A 26,121-nucleotide genomic window follows, 5' to 3' on the forward strand; every position below is an offset into this window, starting at 1 on the left:
ACTTCCCCTTCACTCACAACTGGCTCTTCCTCTCCTACAAGATGTTATTACTCCTTGCCCTATACACGAAATCACAGCTTCCCTATTTTCTTCAACATGTAACAATTCCTGAAAATATTCAGTCCATTTTCCTGACACCTCTAACTCTCTATTTAAAAACTCTGCTCTCCTATTTTTAACAATCAAATACATTTGTTCCCTAGGCTTCCTGAACTTATTAATCTCACTCCAAAACTTTTTCTTATTTTCAGCAAAATTTGTTGATGACATCTCACCCACTCTCTCATTTGTTCTCTTTTCACATTTCTTCACAATTTTCTTAACCTCTCTTTTCCTTCTTTCTTGCATCACCAATACTTTGTACATAAGAACATAAGAACGAAGGAACACTGCAGAAGGCCTACTGGCCCATGCGAGGCAGGTCCAAGTCTCCTACTGGCTTAAGCCAATGCACCCAACCTAGTCAGGTCAGGTCACATTGACTTAAGGGAGGAACACGGCAACCGACCTGGTAGCACAAGCTATTAGGTCCAACTCACACCCACCCACATCCACTCATGTATTTATCCAACCTATTTTTAAAGCTACACAACGTTCTGGCCTCTATAACTGTACTCGGGAGTTTGTTCCACTCATCCACAACTCTATTACCAAACCAGTACTTTCCTATATCCTTCCTGAATCTGAATTTTTCCAACTTAAACCATTGCTGCGAGTCCTGTCTAGGCTAGATATTTTCAGCACACTATTTACATCCCCTTTATTTATTCCTGTCTTCCATTTATACACCTCAATCATATCCCCCCTAATTCTACGTCTTTCTAGAGAGTGCAGATTCAGGGCCCTTAGTCTATCCTCATAGGGAAGGTTTCTGATATATGGGATCAACTTTGTCATCCTCCTTTGTACATTTTCCAGAGAATTTATATCCATCCTGTAATACGGTGACCAAAACTGTGCAGCATAATCTAAATGAGGCCTAACCAAGGATGTATAGAGTTGAAGAACAACCTGAGGACTCCTATTATTTATGCTTCTTGATATGAAGCCAAGGATTCTATTAGCTTTATTGCGAACACTTATGCACTGTTGTCTTGGTTTCAGATTACTGCTAACCAGAACTCCTAAATCTTTTTCGCAATCCGTAATATTAAGATCTACATTATTTAGTTTATATGTGGCATGGTTATTGTCCTGTCCAACATTTAGAACTTTGCATTTGTCTATATTAAACTGCATCTGCCACTTCTCCGACCACTGCATCAGTCTATTCAAATCTTCCTGGAGTGCTCGAATGTCCTCGTCAGAATGAATTCGACGGCCTATTTTGGTGTCATCGGCAAACTTGCCGATGTCGCTTTTTATGCCCTCATCTATGTCGTTTATGTAGATTGTGAACAGCAGGGGGCCCAACACTGACCCCTGTGGAACACCGCTTGTAACGCTTCCCCACTCTGATTTCTCCCCATTTATGCAAACTCTCTGCTGCCTATTTGTCAACCATGCCTCTATCCAGGAAAAAATTTCTCCTCCTATTCCATGTGCTTTAATTTTCCTCAATAGTCTCTGATGTGGGACCCTGTCAAAAGCCTTACTGAAGTCCATATACACAATATCATATTCATTACCATGATCTACCTCCTCAAATACCTTAGTGAAAAAAGTTAATAAATTCGTAAGGCAGGAATGCCCCTTTGTAGAACCATGCTGACATTCGTTGATTAATTTATGCTTTTCAAGGTGGCTACGAACTGCCTCGGCAATTATTGATTCCATAAATTTTCCCACTATGGAGGTTAGGCTTATTGGTCTATAGCTCGAAGCTAAGGACCTGTCACCTGTTTTGAAAATAGTTATCACATTTGCCATTTTCCACTTATCTGGCACCATGCCCGTTTGTAGTGATATGTTGAAAAGATTAGCCAAAGGTGTGCTAAGCTCCTCTTTACATTCCTTTAGAACCCTTGCATACAGTTCATCAGGGCCTGGGGATTTGTTAGGTTTTAATTTATCTATTTGCCTAAGGACCATGTCACTTGTGACCCTAATCGTGCACAGTTTATTCTCGTCCTGTTCTACATAATTTATCATTACTGGAATATCGCTGGTTTCCTCCTGTGTAAAAACTGAGAGGAAGTATGTGTTACAAATTCTACACATTTCCTTATCACTGTCAGTGAGCTGACCCGAGGAACTTTTGAGTGGGCCTATCTTGTCCCTGATCTTACTTCTGTATACCTGAGAGAATCCTTTTGGGTTAGTCTTCGATTCTCTTGCAACTTTAACCTCATAATCTCTTTTTGCTTTTCTAATTCCCTTTTTTATTTCTCTCTTTAACTGAATATATCGATTTCTTAATTGCCCCTCTCCTCTTTTGATTTGCCTATATATGCCTCTCTTTTGACCAATCAGATATTTTAATCTATTGTTCATCCATTTAGGATCATTTTTGTTTGATCTGATTTCCCTATTTGGAACATAATTTGACTGAGCAGCTAGAACTATGCCCTGGAAAGCATCATATCGGCAACCATCACCACCTACCTGACCCTTAGTCAGGTCATTCCAGTTCAGCCCACCTAAGTAATTTTTCAGTCCTATGAAATCAGCCAAGCGAAAGTCAGGGACGGAGACTTGATTGCCATTATTAGGGGAATTCCATGATATATTAAAACTGAGTGATTTGTGATCACTTTCCCCAAGCTCATCATTAACCTCAAGATTATTAACCCTTTGAGGGTTTTCGTCGTACTAGTACGTCTTACGAGTAGGGGTTTTTGACGTACTAGTACTCATAAATTCTAGCGGCCTCAAATCTAGTGGGAGAAAGCTGGTAAGCCTTCATATGAAAGAATGGGTCTATGTGGTCAGTGTGCACAGTCTAAAAAAAATCCTGCAGCACACAGTGCATAATGAGAAAAAAATAACTTTGACCATTTTTTTTTAATAAATCAGCGACTTTGCAGTGTATTTTCGTATGGTATTTATTGTTGTATTCTAGTTTTCTTGGTCTCATTTTATAGAATGGAAGACATATTACAGAAATTGAGATGATTTTGACTGGTTTTACAATGAAAGGTGCCTTGAAATTGAGCTCAAAGTAGCAGAAATGTTCGATTTTTACCAAACTTCAAAAGTAAACAAATCGTGCAATACACGTCAACTGGTGAGTCTAATATTCTTTTACAAGTGCACCAATAATATTTATACCATTTTTTACACTAATGCAGTAGTCTGCATAACAGTAAATCTTATATTTTTTGTGAAAATAAAAATTCAAAGTGGAAAGCAAAAGAATATAAGAGGGGCCTTGAGACATGACTAATGACTAGAGGAAATGTCATTTTAGTGCCAGGAATGTCTATCTTGTTTATTCTGGACCCTATTCGGAAATTGGCATCTTTTGAAATTTGTGTGAAATTGGCAAAATTGCTAAATTCTGACCACTGTACTGGATAGTTGAATTTATAAATGGGTGGTTTCTTGCACCCATTCGATAGAAAAAATGGAGTTCTAGCGAAATATTCATGTTTTTTGTCGACTAGTACAGTGAAATTGGCCGAAAATGGGGCTCAAAGTGGGCAAAATCGCCGATGCGTAAACATCGCCGAGACCGCTAACTTTGCGAGAGCATAATTCCGTAAGTTTTCTATCAAATTTCAAACTTTTGGTGTCTTTATGATCGGGAAAAGATTCTCTATCTTTTCATAAGAGAAAATAATTTTTTTTTTTTTTTAAATTTGGCCGACCCTGAGAACGAGTTTCGGAGAGGGCCTGTCGACCCTCAAAGGGTTAATTAGTGTTTCCCTACTGGCAAGAACCAAGTCAAGGAGGTTATTTCCCCTAGTAGGCTCTGTCACAAACTGTTTTAAAAAACAATCCTGGATCGTATCAAGAAAGTCACCTGACTCTAAATTTCCTGTCAAATTGCTCCAGTCAATCTGTCTATAGTTGAAATCTCCCATTAGCACAACATTTTCGTATGTAGATGCCTTACGAATTTCGTCCCATAGAAGTTTACTGCACTCCCTATCAAGATTTGGGGCCCTGTAAATCACACCCAAAATTAGTTTTTCTCGGCCCTCGAGAAGCTGTAACCAAACAGATTCAGTGGCTGATGCTTCTAATTTAATATCTTGTCTAACACAACAATTTAAATTGTCTCTGACATACATCGCTACTCCACCACCTTTCCTGTTGACCCTGTCAGTGTGGAATAATTTATAGCCTTGTATGTGACATTCAGAGGGCATCTCTCTATCTTTCAGATTGAGCCAGGTCTCTGTTATAGCAATAATATCTATGTTTCCTGCACTTGCAATTAATCTTAGCTCATCTATCTTATTTCTTACACTCCTGCTATTAGTATAGTAAACCTTAAGGGAGCTAGTCCCTTGCTGCCCTCTGCTGTCCCCCTTTGTTTGCTGACCTGATCTATTGTTTTTATTTATAACTTCATGCTGAATGCCTTTTATACATTTACTGTTTCCAACCCTGGTGTTGCAACCTGCTTGTTTCCCACACACACCCATACCTCTATCTTTCATCAGTTTAAAATCATAGGCATTTCACCAATGGCCTTCTCAATTGAGTCTGCAAGTGCTACCACCCCTGCCCCAGAGAGATGTACCCCATCCCTTGCATACATATCATGTTTGCCATAAAAGTTGTTCCAGTTGTCAATGAATGGGATTGCAAGTTCCTTGCAGTATCTGTCTAGCCAGCAATTTACACCAATTGCCCTAGACAACCATTCATTTCCTACTCCCCTTCTAGGCAAGATGCTACATATGATTGGGATCCCTCCCTTAGACTTAATGAAATCTATAGCTGACCTGTACTTATCTAGCAGCTCTTCTCTCCTACCCTTCCCAATATCATTTCCACCAGCACTGAGACAGATAATGGGCTTGTTCCCATTACCTGACATGATATTATCCAGCCTGTTGACTATGTCCCCAACACCAGCTCCAGGGAAGCACACTCTATCTCTCATCTTCTTATTCCTATTACAAAAAGCACGGTCAATATATCTTACCTGAGAGTCACCAACCACAAGAATGCGCTTACCTCCATTAGCAGGGGCAGTAGTACCCTTACCTTCACTGGCCACTGAAGTACATTCATCCTGAAGAACAGAGAAGCGATTTCCTACCTTCAGATCTTCACTCTTAACTTTCCTTACTCTGATGCGCCTCCCATTACTGTGAACCACTCGCCACTTGTAGCAGGTGCTGGGCTGCACCTCACTGCTGGTAGCCGTTGCTACCTCCCCAACTACAGCCTCCTCACAGCGAGAGACAGACTGCACCTCACTGCTAGAAGCCTCATTCCCCACAACTCCAGCCACCTCACACTCTCTCCCAGACCCATTGAGGTGGACCTTCAGCCTCCTAATCTCCTCCTGGAGAAGCAAGACCTCCTTCAACTCTCCAACCTCAATTTTTAAAACACTGCAGAAGCAAGCCATGCTTTGTAACCGTCCATGCTAATCCCCAAAGCAGCTCAGGGTAAAAACCTCTCATATGCTAACTTTTTCTCTCTCACTACTCTACATCATTCCACCAATTGCTCTTCTTCCCTCCTGCACCCACTTTCCTGTAACCACAAACTTCTGCTGAACGCACTAACACTACATTTGTAAACCTACCCCATACATCTTCAACCCCATTGCCTCTACTCTCACTAGCCCATCTATCCTCCGATAGTTGTTTAAATCTTACCCTAACTGCCTCCTCCTCTAGCTTATAAACCTTTACCTCTCTCTTACCTGCTACTTCCATTTTGCGTATATCTCATCTACCTTTTACTCTCACTGTAGCTACAACTAAAAAGTGATCTGATATATCTGTGGCCCCTCTATAAACATGTACATATTGAAGTCTGTCCAACAGTCTTTTATCTACCAATATGTAGTCCAACAAACTACTGTCATTATGCCCTGCATCATATCTTGTATACTTATTTATCCTCTTTTTCTTAAAATATGTAGTACCTATAATCAAACCCCTTTCTATACAAAGTTCAATCAAAAGGACCCCTATATCATTTACACCTGGCACTCCAAACATACCTACCACACCCTCTTCAAATGTTTCCCCTACTTTAATATTTAGGTCCTCTACCACAATTACTCTCTCACCTGGTTCAAAAGTTCCTACACACTCACTTAACATCTCCCAAAATCTCTCTCTCTCTCCTCTACACTCCTCTCTTCTCCAGCTGCATACACACTTATTATGACCTACTTTTCACATCCAACCCTTATTTTAATCCACATAATACTTGAATTTATACATTTATATTCCCTCTTCTCTTTCCATAACTGATCCTTCAACATTATTGTTACCCTTTCCTTAGCTCTAAGTCTCTCAGATACTCCTGACTAATCCCATTTATTTCTCCCCACTGAAACTTGCCTACCCCTTTCAGCTTTATTTTGCTTAGAGCTAGGACATCCAAGTTCTTTTCATTCATAACATTGGGAATTTTATAAAGTTTTTCTTCTTACAGACTAGGGAAAGTGGTCGAGTAGAAGATAAGCGGTTCAACGTTACAGTGAGTCATAACAACAACAGCAGCAGTGGAGCTGGTGCACGGGCCAGGGTGTCAAACCCTCATCTCATTAACCCCAGGGGGGCTAACCCTCGGGTCAGGAACCCTGTTTCCTCAAACTCTCAGCAAGTCCTTGGACAGAACAAGCACAAGACAAATAATCGTAACAAACAAAGTAGGCAGTTTTTTGTTAAATATTTATTGGAAATTAATAAAATTCATTCATAAAAACTTTTGAACTGGTGGATTATTTCTATCACACTCAGGCTCGATATTTTTTAGCATTCAATTATCTATGTTAGGCAGAGGTTTTTTTCAGGGTTATGCCTTGGCCTAGCTCTGTGTAAGGTTAGCTACTAAACTTGTGGTGTCTCTTCAGTTCATTTAGTCTACCATAAAGCTTTTAACAAGTTAAAAGTGATTACCATGCAGCCAAAAAAAAAAAAGTTTAGTACAGTATGAAATATAAGAGGACATGCTTTCTCCTACATGAAATCTTCCTTGAGTGACAGACAACATGATGTAACCAATAATAACTGTTCTTCAGCAGCCTGGTACATCAACATATGGAATCCTCAGGTTAGGGTCCTGGGCCCTCTGCTATTTTTAATCTTGATCAGTGACCTTCCAAATGCTTCTTGGGAACTTAAACCAATTCTGTTTGCTAATAATATAACTTTTGTTATTTCAAATCTTGATCTGGCTCCATTCAACAAAACTGTCAATGCTGAATTAACTAAAATACAGTATCTATTTGGGTCAGACAAACTTACGTTCATTATTCACAAGACCTTTTATATAATGTTTGAGAATAAAACAAAAGATATTCTTTTTTAACAAAACGATAAACAATGCATCGACTGATAAGCAGTACAAGGGTAAATAAATTCTTGGGAATATACCTGGACAGCAAACTAAATTTCAACATGCACACCTAGAACATTGCTAATAAAATTTCCAAAACAGTGGGTATTCCCTCAAACATACACTATTATGTTCTCCAAACTTCCCTGCTCACCTTGTACTACTATTTAATCTATCCATACCTCACCTATGGTATATGTGCATAGGGATCAACATCAGCTACCATATATTCCAACTATGAGTTCCAGTCAGCCATAAGATGCGGGGCATACTTTATCTCAAATAATCAGATTTTTTATTACTCCTTCCTTAACCCTTAAACGATCCAAATGTATATATACATTCTTACATGTAGTGCCCAAACGTATATATACGTTTTATTTCTGCCTTCAAATTTGGCACGATTGACCTGAGATGCCTTGTTAGCATAGAATGGGTCCTAACACTCAGTGTGCGAGGTATTAAAAAAAATCTGGGACCACTTTGTACCTTGTGGAAGCGCCAGTTAAATTGAGCACCAGCTAGAGCAAACAGTGGGGTAAACACAAGGATTCACTAATGTAATGTCATATTAACACTCCTCTTTTAAGAGGAAAGTGATGTTAACCCAAAGTTTAGGGTCTGTCTGTCTATATCTATCTTCCTCTGTCTATCTCTCTCTGTGTATATCTGTCTCTGTCTCTATCTGTCTTTGTCTACCTGTCTCTGTATCTCTTTCAGTCTCTCTCTATCTGTCTATCTCTGTCTCACAGGTACACATAAATACAAGTATACATAGTGTAAATTACCCAGGATAACCCAAAAACTCCAGACAAAGTGCTATACTCTGCTTGAAGATGTGAGTAAAGTGATGACGACACAGTCTTGTGGCTCTCTCTGAGACAGAGAGCTAGATAGGTAGACAGGGAGCTTGACAGACAGACAAATAGACATGTTTGTGTACCAGTGAAAACAAAGTGAGGGTGATGCTCATCAAATATCACCTTTAATCTTTTCTTATCAGCTGCACCCTCCCCCACCCTCCTGTATGCTCATCAAATGTCAGCTCTTATCAGATGTTATCTCATCTTATCATGTCACTGTCAGGGGTGGACTTTGTTTTTCATGCTTCAAGGCAACTTATTATTACCTATTATTATTATTACGTATTATTCTCTTCCTCCTCCTCCTCCTCCCTCCTCCCTCCTCCTCCCTCCTCCTCCCTCCTCCTCCCTCCTCCCTCCCTCCTCCCTCCTCCTCCCTCCTCCTCCTCCCTCCTCCTCCCTCCTCCTCCTCCCTCCTCCTCCTCCCTCCTCTTCCTCCCTCCTCCTCCCTCCTCCCTCCTCCATCCTCCTCCCTCCCTCCTCCTCCCTCCTCCTCCTCCCTCCTCCTCCCCCCTCCTCCTCCCTCCTCCTCCCTCCTCCTCCCCCCCTCCTCCTCCCTCCTCCTCCCTCCTCCTCCCTTCTCCTCCTCCCTCCTCCCTCCTCCCTCCTCCTCCTCCCTCCTCCTCCTCCTTCCTCCTCCTCCTCTCTCCTCCTCCTCCCTCCTCCTCCTCCCTCTTCCTCCCTCCTCTTCTCTCCTCTTCCTCCCTCCTCCTCCCTCCTCCTCCTCCTCCTCCTCTATCCTCCTCTATCCTCCTCTGCCTGCTCCTCCCCTCCTGCCTCCTCCTCCCTCCTCCTCCTGTCCTCCTGCCTCCTCCTCCCTCCTCCTCCTCCCTCCTCCCTCCTCCTCCTCCCTACTCCTCCTCCCTCCTCCTCCTCCCTCCTCCTCCTCCTCTTCCTCCCTCCTCTTCCTCCCTCCTTCTCCCTCCTCCTCCTTCTCCCTCCTCCTCCTCCCTCATCCTCCTCCATCCTTCTCCCTCCTCCTTCTCCCTCCTCCTCCTCCCTCCTCCTCCTCCCTCCTCCTCCTCCTCCCTCCTCCTCCCTCCTCCTCCTCCCTCCTCCTCCCTCCTCCTCCCTCCTCCTCCCTCCTCCTCCCTCCTCCTCCCTCCTCCTCCCTCCTCCCTCCTCCCTCCTCCTCCTCCCTCCTCCTCGTCCTTCCTCCTTCCTCCTCCTCCTCCCTCTCCTCCCTCTTCCTCCCTCCTCCTTCTCCCTCCTCCTCCCTCCTCCTCCTCCTCCCTCCTCCTCCTCCCTCCTCCCTCCTCCTCCTCCTCCCTCCTCCTCCTCCCTCTTCCTCCTCCCTCCTCCTCCCTCCTCCTCCTCCCTCCTCCTCCTCTTCCTTCCTACTTCTCTTTCCTCCTCCTTCTCCCTCCTCCTCTTTCTCCCTCCTCCTCCTCTCTCCTCCTCCTCTCTCCTCCTCCCTCCTCCTCCTCCCTCCTCCTCCTCCCTCCTCCTCTCTCCTCCTCCTCCCTCCTCCTCCTCCCTCCTCCTCCTCCCTCCTCCTCCCTCCTCCTCCTCCCTCCTCCTCCCTCCTCCCTCCTCTCCCTCCTCCTCCTCCCTCCTCCTCCTCCCTCCTCCTCCTCCCTCCTCCTCCTCCCTCCTCCTCCTCCTCCTCCTCCTCCACCTCCTCCTCCTCCTCCCTCCTCCTCCTCCCTCCTCCTCCTCCCTCCTCCTCCCTCCTCCTCCTCCCTCCTCCTCCACCCTCCTCCTCCTCCCTCCTCCTCCTCCCTCCTCCTCCCTCCTCCTCCCTCCTCCTCCCTCCTCCTCCCCCTCCTCCTCCCTCCTCCTCCCTCCTCCTCCCTCCTCCTCCCTCCTCCTCCTCCTCCTCCTCCTTGTATACTTCCACATATCCAAAACATTGCTGGGACATATAAATGCTTTGTATATATTCCAAGACAATGGTAAATGGCCAAGGCAGGTGTGAATGTCCACCTGTCAATGTGTTTTTGACAATTTGAGTACAATTTCAGTACCTAATACTAGTGTCAGAACAAAGATTGGTTATGAAATGACAAGAACTACTACAAATTGTAATTATCAGAACATAAAAATTACATAAAATAATAGGAAAAATAGAAAAAAAGGTATATTGGCAACACTTCTGCTAGCGGCAGGACTCGATGTTGCTGTCGAGCATCCAGTGCCAGCTTCTCAGCCTCATATCTTGGTAAGTACTGACCCTAGTTTTTTTATTCTAAAACATGTCTTATTCATGTTTATTGTAAAACATGAGTCCTGGAAATGGGAAGTACAATGCCTGCACTTTAAAGGAGGGGTTTGGGATATTGGCAGTTTGGAGGGATATTTTGTGTATCTTTATACGTATATGCTTCTAAACTGTTGTATTCTGAGCACCTCTGCAAAAGCAGTGATAATGTGTGAGTGTGGTGAAAGTGTTGAATGATGATGAAAGCATTTTCTTTTTGGGGATTTTCTTTCTTTTTTTTGGGTCACCCTGCCTCGGTGGGAGACGGCCGACTTGTTGATTTTTTTTTTTTTTTTTTTTTTTTTTTTTTTTTTTTTTTTTTTTTTTTTTTTTTCAAAAATATTCGGGGCGCTGCGCGAGTGAATGTATATATACGTTTGGACCGTTTAAGGGTTAAGACCGAGAGAGGGGTTATATTTTCAGCCTTCACAGATAGAAGTAAATTGTTTTTTCTGCATTAGTAGTTAATTCTTGCAGTGTTTTCATGTCTTGTGTGCTCAGCTGAAAGCCTGCTAGCCCATGCTAGGCAGGTTATTCTCAGATCCAACCCTTTCCACTTGTATATTTATTTTACTAATGTACAGTATTATTATATTTAGGAGGGAACACTAGACCCATAGGGGTTACACTGAGCCAGGAATAAATAAAAGGGGTATAAATAATGTCACGCTGCCTTGGTAGGAGATGGCTGGCATGTTAAAAAAAAAAATGACGTGGATATTGGGAAGATGGAAAGAACATTTTGAGAAACTGTTAAGTGTTGATGAAGAAGGAAGCTGTGGTTTCTTGCATTGGCCAAGGAGGTATAACATCTTTCAGGAGTGAGGAAGAGCCAGATGTGAGTGTGGGGGAGGTGCATGAGGCTGTGGGTAAAATGAAAGTAGGTAAAGCTGCTGGGATTGATGGGATTAAGACAGAAATGTTAAAAGCAGGTGAGGATATACTTTTGAAGTCGTTGGTGCTTGTATTTAATAAATGTATGTAAGAGGAGAAAAGTACAGGGAATTATAAGATAAAAAAAATTTTTGGTTAAAATGTATAAAATGCCTTTTTTTCAGGCGGGTGGTGGATGCCAGGCTCAGGATCCAATGTACCAGGTACAAATGTTCCCCAAGGTATAGGTTCGGCAGGAAATTCCAGAGACCGTAGCTCTGTCAATTACAACTTTACACGTGGAAATAGTACTGACAGGTATGCATCTGTACACATTTGTGTAATGCAATTATTAACTGTAGAAGCACAGCTAAAAATTAAACATTTATTTGACAGTTTCATGTCTCTCCTGTATGTTTGTGTATGATTACCTTCTTTGTGATGACTACTTGTATTTACAGGAAGATTGCTTTTAGTTTTTAGTGGTTATAGAGATTGTAAAAATTATAGAGGAATAAGTTTACTGAGTATACCAGGAAAAGTGTATGGTAGGGTTATAATTGAAAGAATTAGAGGTAAGACAGAATGTAGGTTTGTGGATGAGCAAGGAGGTTTCAGAGTGGGTAGGGGATGTGTAGATCAAGTGTTTACATTGAAGCATATATGTGAACAGTATTTAGATAAAGGTAGGGAAGTTTTTATTGCATTTATGGATTTAGAAAAGGCATATGATAGAGTGGATAGAGGAGCAATGTGGCAGATGTTACAATTATATGGAATAGGTGGTAAGTTATTAAATGCTGTAAAGAGTTTTTATGAGGATAGTGAGGCTCAGGTTAGGGTGTGTAGAAGAGAGGGAGACTACTTCCCGGTAAAAGTAGGTCTTAGACAGGGATGTGTAATGTCACCATGGTTGTTTAATATATTTATAGATGGTGTTGTAAAGGAAGTAAATGCTGGGGTGTTCGGGAGAGGGGTGGGATTAAATTTTGGGGAATAAAATTCAAAATGGGAATTGACACAGTTACTTTTTGCTGATGATACTGTGCTTATGGGAGATTCTAAAGAAAAATTGCAAAGGTTAGTGGATGAGTTTGGGAATGTGTGTAAAGGTAGAAAGTTGAAAGTGAACTTAGAAAAGAGTAAGGTGATGAGGGTATCAAATGATTTAGATAAAGAAAAATTGGATATCAAATTGGGGAGGAGGAGTATGGAAGAAGTGAATGTTTTCAGATACTTGGGAGTTGACGTGTTGGCGGATGGATTTATGAAGGATGAGGTTAATCATAGAATTGATGAGGGAAAAAAGGTGAGTGGTGCGTTGAGGTATATGTGGAGTCAAAAAACATTATCTATGGAGGCAAAGAAGGGAATGTATGAAAGTATAGTAGTACCAACACTCTTATATGGGTGTGAAGCTTGGGTGGTAAATGCAGCAGTGAGGAGACGGTTGGAGGCAGTGGAGATGTCCTGTTTAAGGTCAATGCATGGTGTAAATATTATGCAGAAAATTCGGAGTGTGGAAATTACGAAAAGGTGTGGAGTTAATAAAAGTATTAGTCAGAGGGCAGAAGAGGGGTTGTTGAGGTGGTTTGGTCATTTAGAAAGAATGGATCAAAGTAGAATGATATGGAAAGCATATAAATCTATAGGGGAAGGAAGGCGGGGTAGGGGTCGTTCTCGAAAGGGTTGGAGAGAGGGGGTAAAGGAGGTTTTGTGGGCCAGGGGCTTGGACTTCCAGCAAGCGTGCATGAGCGTGTTAGATAGGAGTGAATGGATACGAATGGTACTTGGGACCTGACGATCTGTTGGAGTGTGAGCAGGGTAATATTTAGTGAAGGGATTCAGGGAAACCGGTTATTTTCATACAGTCGGACTTGAGTCCTGGAAATGGGAAGTACAATGCCTGTACTTTAAAGGAGGGGTTTGGGATATTGGCAGTTTGGAGGGATATGTTGTGTATCTTTATATGTATATGCTTCTAATCTGTTGTATTCTGAGCACCTCTGCAAAAACAGTGAAAATGTGTGAGTGAGGTGAAAGTGTTGAATGATGATGAAAGTATTTTCTTTTTGGGGATTTTCTTTCTTTTTTGGATCACCCTGCCTCAGTGGGAGACGGCCGACTTATTGAAAAAAAAAAAAAAGTACTTGTATCTTCTCTGTTTCCATTCTAGTATTCTACCACCATTTGTGAAGAACAACTTAATTGCATCTATTTAGCACCACTTATTTTTTTCTCAGTTTTCCATTGTACCTCTTGTTCTCCATATTGATGGTGCTATTAAATCTTCATTATCTATTGTACTGTATTCTTTCATGACATTATATGTGGTCATCATCATATTTTTCAATGTTTTCTGTTTTATTTCATATCTGTTACTTTGTAGCTCAGAGAAACATTTTTTGGCTTACCTTTGCACCTATTTTATCTTATCCAGATTTTTTTTTTTTTAGGTAATTAAAGATATCAACAATTTAAGGTTTGATCCCTTCCTCAGTGATGGAACTGGTGCCATGACCCTGGAAGTGTTAAGGGAAGCAGAAGCCTTGATGCGTCGTCATGCCAACCAGCCACAGTTTCTACTACAGCTTTTCCACCATGCTTCTCAAATCACTGCACACACTGATCAGCATGTGGCAGTAGCCTTACTACAGGATCTGGCAGCACAACCGCATGGCTCCAATCATGGGTAACTTTAGATGCTTCGTATACAGCAATATCTTGCATAGCATGGTTAAAGCATGTTAAAAAAATACCGTACTATGCGATATTGTATTGATCAAGATATTATAATGTGTTTTAATGTAATGCATTCCAACAATGTGACTAAATGCTTTGGATAACAAAATTATTTGGTCATTTGCTAAGTACACATCAGTGCACACAAAGTGAATATAGATAAAAATAAGGTGATGAGGGTATCAAACAATTTAGATAAAGAAAAATTGGATATCACATTGGAGGGAGGAAGTATGGAAGAAGTGAATGTTTTCTGATATTTGAGAGTTGACTTGTCAGTGCATGGGTTTATGAAGGATGAGGTAAACCATAGTATTGATGAAGAAAAAAAGGTGAGTTTGTGCATTGAGGTATCTGTGGAGACAACATTATCCCTGGAGGCAAAGAAGGGAGTGTATGAGAGTATAGTGGTACCAACACTCTTATATGGGTGTGAAGCATGGGTTGTAAGTGCTGCATCGAGGAGGCAATGGAGATGTCATGTCTAAGGGCAATGTGTGGTGTAAATATTATGCAGAGAATTCATAATGTAGAAATTAGGAGGAGGTGTGGAGTTACTAAAAGTATTAGTCAGAGAGCTGAAGAAGGGTGGTTTGGTCATTTAGAGAGAATGGAACAAACTAGAATGACTTGGAGAGCATATAAATCTGTAGGGGAAGGAAAGTGGGGTAGGGGTCGTCCCCAAAAAGGTTGGAGGGAGGGGGTAAAGGAGGATTTGTGGGCGAGGGGCTTGGACTTCCAGCAAACGTGTGTGAGCGTATTAGATAGGAGTGAATTGAGACGAATGGTTTTTGGAACCTGACAAGCTGTTGGAGTGTGAGCAGGGTAATATTTTATGAAGGAATTCAGGGAAACTGGTTAGCTGGACTTGAGTCCTGGAAATGTGAAATACAATGCTTGCACTTTAACCCTTTCACTGTCGAGATCCCTGATCCCAGACCTGCTCTGTGTCAAAAAATATTCGAAAATAAAAATAATTTTTTCCTACCAAAATCTTAAGAATATTTTTCCGATTGTTTTAAAAGAAAAAAAATTTTTGCAATCAGTACTTACCACAATATAGAGGCATGAAGTTGACAAAGTGAACTGCTTACAGCAACATCGGCAACTGCTGCTCACTCGTTAATATTTTTATTTTTATTCTATTTTTTCTTTTCTAATATTTGATTTTCTTCAAGTAACTTTTGTGGCCTGTGAAACCAATATATTGCATAATATATATATATCCACTCGTATGCAACACAATAACCCCACAAATATTGTTATTATATTGTTTACAAAACTTGTTTACACAAACCTACGCCGCCTTCCCCACCACCCACATGGAAATAGTTACTTTGACTTTTTTGGGTTATCCTAGGTTCTCTACATACCCTTACCATCCAACTTACGACCTGCTCGACACACGTCCACTCGACTTACGACTGCGTGTCTGGGAGCCGGGCTGCCAGACGCATGGTCAGAATCAGCAGTATAATGTGATCCTTTATTGACAGTGTTTCACCTACACAGCTAGAGGAAGTAGTTATACATGTGGTGGAAAAGTCAGCTGGTACATAAGAAAGAAAGGTTACAAAAGCTATGTCTTGGGTAGCATAAAAAAAATAGGTTGGGGAAATGTATGTGGATGGATGGATTTGAGAAGGCATGCCCAGTTTGGGCCAACAGGCCTGCTGCTGTGTTCTTCCTCTCTTATGTTCTTATGTAATAGAGATGGAACACTGAAACTTGCTTTCTCAAATACATTTGCCCAACCTATTTTTATGAATGGATTTGTCAGTTAAAAATAGGAGAGGAGAGTTATTAAATGGAGAGTTAGAGGTATTGGGAAGATGGAGGGAATATTTTGAAGAATTGTTAAATGTTGATGAAGATAGGGAAGCTGTGATTTCGTGTATAGGGCAAGGAGGAATAACATCTTGTAGGAGTGAGGAAGAGCCAGTTGTGAGTGTGGGGGAAGTTCGTGAGGCAGTAGGCAAAATGAAAGGGGGTAAGGCAGCCGGGATTGATGGGATAAAGATAGAAATGTTAAAAGCAGGTGGGGATATAGTTTTGGAGTGGTTGGTGCAATTATTTAATAAATGTATGGAAGAGGGTAAGGTACCTAGGGATTGGCAGAGAGCATGCATAGTTCCTTTGTATAAAGGCAAAGGGGATAAAAGAGAGTGCAAAAATTATAGGGGGATAAGTCTGTTGAGTGTACCTGGTAAAGTGTATGGTAGAGTTATAATTGAAAGAATTAAGAGTAAGACGGAGAATAGGATAGCAGATGAACAAGGAGGCTTTAGGAAAGGTAGGGGGTGTGTGGACCAGGTGTTCACAGTGAAACATATAAGTGAACAGTATTTAGATAAGGCTAAAGAGGTCTTTGTGGCATTTATGGATTTGGAAAAGGCGTATGACAGGGTGGATAGGGGGGCAATGTGGCAGATGTTGCAAGTGTATGGTGTAGGAGGTAGGTTACTGAAAGCAGTGAAGAGTTTTTACGAGGATAGTGAGGCTCAAGTTAGAGTATGTAGGAAAGAGGGAAATTTTTTCCCAGATGACTGTGAAACAAAAACCTGTAACTGTTTTGCATGATGGTAGGATTGCTGGTTTCTTTTTCTGTCTCATAAACACGCTAAGATAACAGGGATATCTTGCTACTCCTACTTACACTTTGGTCACACTTCACAGACACGCACATGCATATATATATATATACATACATCTAGGTTTTTCTCCTTTTTCTAAATAGCTCTTGTTCTTTTTTATTTCTTCTATTGTCCATGGGGAAGTGGAAAAGAATCTTTCCTCCGTAAGCCATGCGTGTCGTATGAGGCGACTAAAATGCCGGGAGCAATGGGCTAGTAACCCCTTCTCCTGTATACAATTACTAAAAAAGAGAAGAAGAAAAACTTTATAAAACTGGGTTGCTTAAATGTGCGTGGATGTAGTGCGGATGACAAGAAACAGATGATTGCTGATGTTATGAATGAAAAGAAGTTGGATGTCCTGGCCCTAAGCGAAACAAAGCTGAAGGGGGTAGGAGAGTTTCAGTGGGGGGAAATAAATGGGATTAAATCTGGAGTATCTGAGAGAGTTAGAGCAAAGGAAGGGGTAGCAGTAATGTTAAATGATCAGTTATGGAAGGAGAAAAGAGAATATGAATGTGTAAATTCAAGAATTATGTGGATTAAAGTAAAGGTTGGATGCGAGAAGTGGGTCATAATAAGCGTGTATGCACCTGGAGAAGAGAGGAATGCAGAGGAGAGAGAGAGATTTTGGGAGATGTTAAGTGAATGTATAGGAGCCTTTGAACCAAGTGAGAGAGTAATTGTGGTAGGGGACTTGAATGCTAAAGTAGGAGAAACTTTTAGAGAGGGTGTGGTAGGTAAGTTTGGGGTGCCAGGTGTAAATGATAATGGGAGCCCTTTGATTGAACTTTGTATAGAAAGGGGTTTAGTTATAGGTAATACATATTTTAAGAAAAAGAGGATAAATAAGTATACACGATATGATGTAGGGCGAAATGACAGTAGTTTGTTGGATTATGTATTGGTAGATAAAAGACTGTTGAGTAGACTTCAGGATGTACATGTTTATAGAGGGGCCACAGATATATCAGATCACTTTCTAGTTGTAGCTACACTGAGAGTAAAAGGTAGATGGGATACAAGGAGAATAGAAGCATCAGGGAAGAGAGAGGTGAAGGTTTATAAACTAAAAGAGGAGGCAGTTAGGGTAAGATATAAACAGCTATTGGAGGATAGATGGGCTAATGAGAGCATAGGCAATGGGGTCGAAGAGGTATGGGGTAGGTTTAAAAATGTAGTGTTAGAGTGTTCAGCAGAAGTTTGTGGTTACAGGAAAGTGGGTGCAGGAGGGAAGAGGAGCGATTGGTGGAATGATGATGTAAAGAGAGTAGTAAGGGAGAAAAAGTTAGCATATGAGAAGTTTTTACAAAGTAGAAGTGATGCAAGGAGGGAAGAGTATATGGAGAAAAAGAGAGAAGTTAAGAGAGTGGTGAAGCAATGTAAAAAGAGAGCAAATGAGAGAGTGGGTGAGATGTTATCAACAAATTTTGTTGAAAATAAGAAAAAGTTTTGGAGTGAGATTAACAAGTTAAGAAAGCCTAGAGAACAAATGGATTTGTCAGTTAAAAATAGGAGAGGAGAGTTATTAAATGGAGAGTTAGAGGTATTGGGAAGATGGAGGGAATATTTTGAGGAATTGTTAAATGTTGAAGAAGATAGGGAAGCTGTGATTTCGTGTATAGGGCAAGGAGGAATAACATCTTGTAGGAGTGAGGAAGAGCCAGTTGTGAGTGTGGGGGAAGTTCGTGAGGCAGTAGGTAAAATGAAAGGGGGTAAGGCAGCCGGGATTGATGGGATAAAGATAGAAATGTTAAAAGCAGGTGGGGACATAGTTTTGGAGTGGTTGGTGCAATTATTTAATAAATGTATGGAAGAGGGTAAGGTACCTAGGGATTGGCAGAGAGCATGCATAGTTCCTTTGTATAAAGGCAAAGGGGATAAAAGAGAGTGCAAAAATTATAGGGGGATAAGTCTGTTGAGTGTACCTGGTAAAGTGTATGGTAGAGTTATAATTGAAAGAATTAAGAGTAAGACTGAGAATAGGATAGCAGATGAACAAGGAGGCTTTAGGAAAGGTAGGGGGTGTGTGGACCAGGTGTTTACAGTGAAACATATAAGTGAACAGTATTTAGATAAGGCTAAAGAGGTCTTTGTGGCATTTATGGATTTGGAAAAGGCGTATGACAGGGTGGATAGGGGGGCAATGTGGCAGATGTTGCAAGTGTATGGTGTAGGAGGTAGGTTACTGAAAGCAGTGAAGAGTTTTTACGAGGATAGTGAGGCTCAAGTTAGAGTATGTAGGAAAGAGGGAAATTTTTTCCCAGTAAAAGTAGGCCTTAGACAGGGATGTGTGATGTCACCGTGGTTGTTTAATATATTTATAGATGGGGTTGTAAGAGAAGTAAATGCGAGGGTCTTGGCAAGAGGCGTGGAGTTAAAAGATAAAGAATCACACACAAAGTGGGAGTTGTCACAGCTGCTCTTTGCTGATGACACTGTGCTCTTGGGAGATTCTGAAGAGAAGTTGCAGAGATTGGTGGATGAATTTGGTAGGGTGTGCAAAAGAAGAAAATTAAAGGTGAATACAGGAAAGAGTAAGGTTATGAGGATAACAAAAAGATTAGGTGATGAAAGATTGAATATCAGATTGGAGGGAGAGAGTATGGAGGAGGTGAACGTATTCAGATATTTGGGAGTGGACGTGTCAGCGGATGGGTCTATGAAAGATGAGGTGAATCATAGAATTGATGAGGGAAAAAGAGTGAGTGGTGCACTTAGGAGTCTGTGGAGACAAAGAACTTTGTCCTTGGAGGCAAAGAGGGGAATGTATGAGAGTATAGTTTTACCAACGCTCTTATATGGGTGTGAAGCGTGGGTGATGAATGTTGCAGCGAGGAGAAGGCTGGAGGCAGTGGAGATGTCATGTCTGAGGGCAATGTGTGGTGTGAATATAATGCAGAGAATTCGTAGTTTGGAAGTTAGGAGGAGGTGCGGGATTACCAAAACTGTTGTCCAGAGGGCTGAGGAAGGGTTGTTGAGGTGGTTCGGACATGTAGAGAGAATGGAGCGAAACAGAATGACTTCAAGAGTGTATCAGTCTGTAGTGGAAGGAAGGCGGGGTAGGGGTCGGCCTAGGAAGGGTTGGAGGGAGGGGGTAAAGGAGGTTTTGTGTGCGAGGGGCTTGGACTTCCAGCAGGCATGCGTGAGCGTGTTTGATAGGAGTGAATGGAGACAAATGGTTTTTAATACTTGACGTGCTGTTGGAGTGTGAGCAAAGTAACATTTATGAAGGGATTCAGGGAAACCGGCAGGCCGGACTTGAGTCCTGGAGATGGGAAGTACAGTGCCTGCACTCTGAAGGAGGGGTGTTAATGTTGCAGTTTAAAAACTGTAGTGTAAAGCACCCTTCTGGCAAGACAGTGATGGAGTGAATGATGGTGAAAGTTTTTCTTTTTCGGGCCACCCTGCCTTGGTGGGAATCGGCCAGTGTGATAATAAAAAAAATAAAAGTAGGCCTTAGACAAGGATGTGTGATGTCACCGTGGTTGTTTAATATATTTATAGATGGGGTTGTAAGAGAAGTAAATGCGAGGGTCTTGGCAAGAGGCGTGGAGTTAAAAGATAAAGAATCACACACAAAGTGGGAGTTGTCACAGCTGCTCTTTGCTGATGACACTGTGCTCTTGGGAGATTCTGAAGAGAAGTTGCAGAGATTGGTGGATGAATTTGGTAGGGTGTGCAAAAGAAGAAAATTAAAGGTGAATACAGGAAAGAGTAAGGTTATGAGGATAACAAAAAGATTAGGTGATGAAAGATTGAATATCAGATTGGAGGGAGAGAGTATGGAGGAGGTGAACGTATTCAGATATTTGGGAGTGGACGTGTCAGCGGATGGGTCTATGAAAGATGAGGTGAATCATAGAATTGATGAGGGAAAAAGAGTGAGTGGTGCACTTAGGAGTCTGTGGAGACAAAGAACTTTGTCCTTGGAGGCAAAGAGGGGAATGTATGAGAGTATAGTTTTACCAACGCTCTTATATGGGTGTGAAGCGTGGGTGATGAATGTTGCAGCGAGGAGAAGGCTGGAGGCAGTGGAGATGTCATGTCTGAGGGCAATGTGTGGTGTGAATATAATGCAGAGAATTCGTAGTTTGGAAGTTAGGAGGAGGTGCGGGATTACCAAAACTGTTGTCCAGAGGGCTGAGGAAGGGTTGTTGAGGTGGTTCGGACATGTAGAGAGAATGGAGCGAAACAGAATGACTTCAAGAGTGTATCAGTCTGTAGTGGAAGGAAGGCGGGGTAGGGGTCGGCCTAGGAAAGGTTGGAGGGAGGGGGTAAAGGAGGTTTTGTGTGCGAGGTTCTTGGACTTCCAGGAGGCATGCATGAGCGTGTTTGATAGGAGTGAATGGAGACAAATGGTTTTTAATACTTGACGTGCTGTTGGAGTGTGAGCAAAGTAACATTTATGAAGGGATTCAGGGAAACCGGCAGGCCGGACTTGAGTCCTGGAGATGGGAAGTACAGTGCCTGCACTCTGAAGGAGGGGTGTTAATGTTGCAGTTTAACCCTTTCAGGGTCCGTCCCGTAGATCTACGGCTTTACGTTCAGGGTCCAAACCGTAGATCTACGCCATGAGCTCAGCTCACTCTGATAAACTGTGAGTGGTACATTTGGGCCTAGATATGAGAGAATACATCTATGTGGTATGTGTGCACCACATAAAACAGATCCTGCAGCACACTGTGCATAATGAGAGAAAAAAAATGAAATCATGATTTTTCGATTAAAACAGCAACTTTGCAGTGTTTTTTCGTATGTTTTTTATAGTTGTATTTGCGATTTCTTGGTCTCATTTGATAGAATGGACGACATATTACAGAAATAGAGATGATTTTGATTGGTTTTAGCATTGGAAATGGCTTGAAACTGAGCTCAAAGTAGCGGAAATGTTAAATTTTTGCCGATATTCAAGAGTAAACAAACGACCTCACACGTCTAATACACATCAGCTGGTGGGTCTAATATACATTCACAAATATGGTGATGATATTTATACAATTATTACAGTATTGCATGACAGTAAATCTTCTATTTTTTGGTGTGAATAAAAATTCATTATGTGAATAAAAAATCAAAATGGAATTTATTTGTAAAGCCTCAAAACATAACTAATGAACAGAGGAAATGTTAGTTTAGTGCCAGGAATGCCTACATTGTTCATTCTGGACCCTATTTTGAAATTGGAATATTTTGAACTTTGTGTTAAATTGGCCAAATTAACAATTTCCGATCACTTTATTTTGTAGTTGAAACAGTTGACTTGGCGATTTCTTGTGCTCAATCGATAGAATAGAAGTAATACTAGTGAAATAGCTAAGAATTTGGTTGATTGGAATAATGTAATTGGCCTAAAATGGGAGTCAAAGTCGGCAAAATCGCCGATTCGTAAATATCGCTGACACATCAAAATTCGCGAGAGCACAATTTCGTCAATTTTCCACCAATTTTCGTACTTTTTGTTTTATTACCTTCACAAAAAGATTCTCTACGATTTCATAAGAAAAAATAACAAATTTTTTTTTTTAAATATCTTGGACACTGGTGCGTGACTCCAGATTTGGGCCTTGGACCCTGAAAGGGTTAAAAACTGTAGTGTAAAGCACCCTTCTGGCAAGACAGTGATGGAGTGAATGATGGTGAAAGTTTTTCTTTTTCGGGCCACCCTGCCTTGGTGGGAATCGGCCAGTGTGATAATAAAAAAATAATAAAAATATTTTTATGCTACCCAAGCCATAGCTTTTGTAACCTTTCTTTCTCTTGTAGCCACTGCGAATGTTCTATGGCTTGCGTAGGTTGGACAAATGTATATAGATGGATTTGAGAAGGCATGTTTCAGTGTTCTTCTTGATTACTTATGAACATAAGTAGTTTGTGACAGAACCAACAAGGGAAATAACCTGCTTGACTTGGTTCTGGCAAACAAGGAATCATTTGTTAATAATTTAGAAATTTCAGAGGAACTTGGCACAAGTGACCACAAATCAATTACCTTTAGCATTGAATGGAAGTATGATAGTAAGGATAACTCAGTAACAGTCCCAGATTTTCACTTAGTAGATTACAGTGGGCTTAGAGAACACTTATCTGTTGACTGGGGTAACGAAGAGAGCTATCAGTATGAGAGTTTTCTAAACACTATACATGCTGCCCAAAGAACTTTAATCCCGTAGAAAGAAATTAGATCGAATAGAAATGACCCAAAATGGATGAATAATAGGTTTACCTGTCCTAAGCTCTGGGAGTTAGCGTGGGGTGTTACCAAGCACCATGGCTTGTTGTAGTGTTTTAGAATCTCAGGTTAAAGTGTTGAAGAAAGAGGTTCTACTTCTTCAGGAGGAAAATAGGAGGCTGAAGCTTCACCTAGATGAGTCTGGGAGTGAGTGTGAGAAGGAGGAAATGGTCACCAGCAGTGATAGTGGCAGCTGCTTTAAGTGGCAAGTGGTTCACAGTTCAGGAAGAAGGAAGATAAGGAGGGTTAACAGAGAAGATATGAAGGTAGGAAAGCGATTCTCTATTCTCCAGGACGAGTGCACTTCAGTGGTTAGTGAGGTTGAAGGTACCACTGATCCCCCTGCTAATCAAGGTAAGAATATTTTAATAGTAGGAGATTCTCAGGTAAGATATATGGACCATGCTTTTTGTAACAGAGACAGAAAGGTCAGACAGAGTGTGTGCCTTCCAGGAGCTGGTGTTGGTGTCATAGTCAGCAGGTTGGATAATATTATGTCAGGTAATGGGAACAAGCCCATTATCTGTCTTAGTGCTGGGGGTAATGACATTGGGAAGGGCAGGAGACAGGAGCTGCTGGATAAGTACAGGTCAGCCATAGAAGTAGTTAAGTCTAAGGGAGGGATCCCAGTCATATGTAGCATCTTGCCTAGAAAGGGAGTGGGCAATGAATGGATGTCTAGGGGAACTGGTATAAATTGCTCGCTAGACAGGTACTGCAAGGAACTTGCAATCCCATTCATTGATAACTGGGACCTATTCTTTGGCAAATGTGATATGTATGCAAGGGATGGGGTTCATCTCTCTGGGGATGGAGTGGTTGCATTAGCCAATTCGATTGAGAGGGTAATTGATGACTTGTCTAGGAATTTAAACTGATAGATTATAGAGGTATGGGTGTTTGTGGGAAACAATCAGGCTGCAGTATTAGGGTTAAAAAACAGCATTTATTACCGGGATACCTCAAAGGTATGTTTAAAAGACAATATTCAAAATAAAGTTGCTAGTAATGGCAAATCAATTGATCAACAAACAAAGAGAGATAGCAGAGGGCAACGAGTGACTAGCTCCCTTAAGGTTTACTATACAAATGGTAGGAGTCTAAGAAATAAGATAGATGAGGGTTGTGACAAATTAATTCTGGGTGTGATTTATAGGCCCCCAAACCTTGATAGGGAGTGCAGTAAGCTGTTATGGGACGAAATTCATAAGGCATCTAGATATGAAAATGTTGTGATAATGGGAGATTTTAACTTTAGACACATTGATTGGAACAATATGTGGATCAAAGTAAAGGTTGGATGCGAGAAGTGGGTCATAATAAGCGTGTATGCACCTGGAGAAGAGAGGAATGCAGAGGAGAGAGAGAGATTTTGGGAGATGTTAAGTGAATGTATAGGAGCCTTTGAACCAAGTGAGAGAGTAATTGTGGTAGGGGACTTGAATGCTAAAGTAGGAGAAACTTTTAGAGAGGGTGTGGTAGGTAAGTTTGGGGTGCCAGGTGTAAATGATAATGGGAGCCCTTTGATTGAACTTTGTATAGAAAGGGGTTTAGTTATAGGTAATACATATTTTAAGAAAAAGAGGATAAATAAGTATACACGATATGATGTAGGGCGAAATGACAGTAGTTTGTTGGATTATGTATTGGTAGATAAAAGACTGTTGAGTAGACTTCAGGATGTACATGTTTATAGAGGGGCCACAGATATATCAGATCACTTTCTAGTTGTAGCTACACTGAGAGTAAAAGGTAGATGGGATACAAGGAGAATAGAAGCATCAGGGAAGAGAGAGGTGAAGGTTTATAAACTAAAAGAGGAGGCAGTTAGGGTAAGATATAAACAGCTATTGGAGGATAGATGGGCTAATGAGAGCATAGGCAATGGGGTCGAAGAGGTATGGGGTAGGTTTAAAAATGTAGTGTTAGAGTGTTCAGCAGAAGTTTGTGGTTACAGGAAAGTGGGTGCAGGAGGGAAGAGGAGCGATTGGTGGAATGATGATGTAAAGAGAGTAGTAAGGGAGAAAAAGTTAGCATATGAGAAGTTTTTACAAAGTAGAAGTGATGCAAGGAGGGAAGAGTATATGGAGAAAAAGAGAGAAGTTAAGAGAGTGGTGAAGCAATGTAAAAAGAGAGCAAATGAGAGAGTGGGTGAGATGTTATCAACAAATTTTGTTGAAAATAAGAAAAAGTTTTGGAGTGAGATTAACAAGTTAAGAAAGCCTAGAGAACAAATGGATTTGTCAGTTAAAATTAGGAGAGGAGAGTTATTAAATGGAGAGTTAGAGGTATTGGGAAGATGGAGGGAATATTTTGAGGAATTGTTAAATGTTGATGAAGATAGGGAAGCTGTGATTTCGTCTATAGGGCAAGGAGGAATAACATCTTGTAGGAGTGAGGAAGAGCCAGTTGTGAGTGTGGGGGAAGTTCGTGAGGCAGTAGGTAAAATGAAAGGGGGTAAGGCAGCCGGGATTGATGGGATAAAGATAGAAATGTTAAAAGCAGGTGGGGATATAGTTTTGGAGTGGTTGGTGCAATTATTTAATAAATGTATGGAAGAGGGTAAGGTACCTAGGGATTGGCAGAGAGCATGCATAGTTCCTTTGTATAAAGGCAAAGGGGATAAAAGAGAGTGCAAAAATTATAGGGGGATAAGTCTGTTGAGTGTACCTGGTAAAGTGTATGGTAGAGTTATAATTGAAAGAATTAAGAGTAAGACGGAGAATAGGATAGCAGATGAACAAGGAGGCTTTAGGAAAGGTAGGGGGTGTGTGGACCAGGTGTTTACAGTGAAACATATAAGTGAACAGTATTTAGATAAGGCTAAAGAGGTCTTTGTGGCATTTATGGATTTGGAAAAGGCGTATGACAGGGTGGATAGGGGGGCAATGTGGCAGATGTTGCAAGTGTATGGTGTAGGAGGTAGGTTACTGAAAGCAGTGAAGAGTTTTTACGAGGATAGTGAGGCTCAAGTTAGAGTATGTAGGAAAGAGGGAAATTTTTTCCCAGTAAAAGTAGGCCTTAGACAGGGATGTGTGATGTCACCGTGGTTGTTTAATATATTTATAGATGGGGTTGTAAGAGAAGTAAATGCGAGGGTCTTGGCAAGAGGCGTGGAGTTAAAAGATAAAGAATCACACACAAAGTGGGAGTTGTCAC

At 41.4% G+C, this 26,121-nt stretch overlaps 1 protein-coding gene across 5 annotated transcripts in view; it reads left to right on the top strand.

Annotated features, from left to right (window-relative positions):
* Positions 1-26,121, top strand: part of LOC128706599 (uncharacterized) — a 482,754-nt gene that overhangs the window by 213,998 nt on the left and 242,635 nt on the right. For all 5 annotated transcript variants that reach the window (XM_070090188.1, XM_070090200.1, XM_070090197.1 and 2 more), the window contains exons 12-14: positions 6,514-6,730; positions 11,541-11,673; positions 13,856-14,047. In XM_070090188.1, the coding sequence (XP_069946289.1) occupies positions 6,514-6,730; positions 11,541-11,673; positions 13,856-14,047 (542 nt within the window). The remainder of the gene's footprint in view (positions 1-6,513; positions 6,731-11,540; positions 11,674-13,855; positions 14,048-26,121) is intronic.

The sequence above is a fragment of the Cherax quadricarinatus genome, chromosome 3 (assembly GCF_038502225.1).
Source record: "Cherax quadricarinatus isolate ZL_2023a chromosome 3, ASM3850222v1, whole genome shotgun sequence".
In the NCBI taxonomy this organism is placed as follows: domain Eukaryota; kingdom Metazoa; phylum Arthropoda; class Malacostraca; order Decapoda; family Parastacidae; genus Cherax; species Cherax quadricarinatus.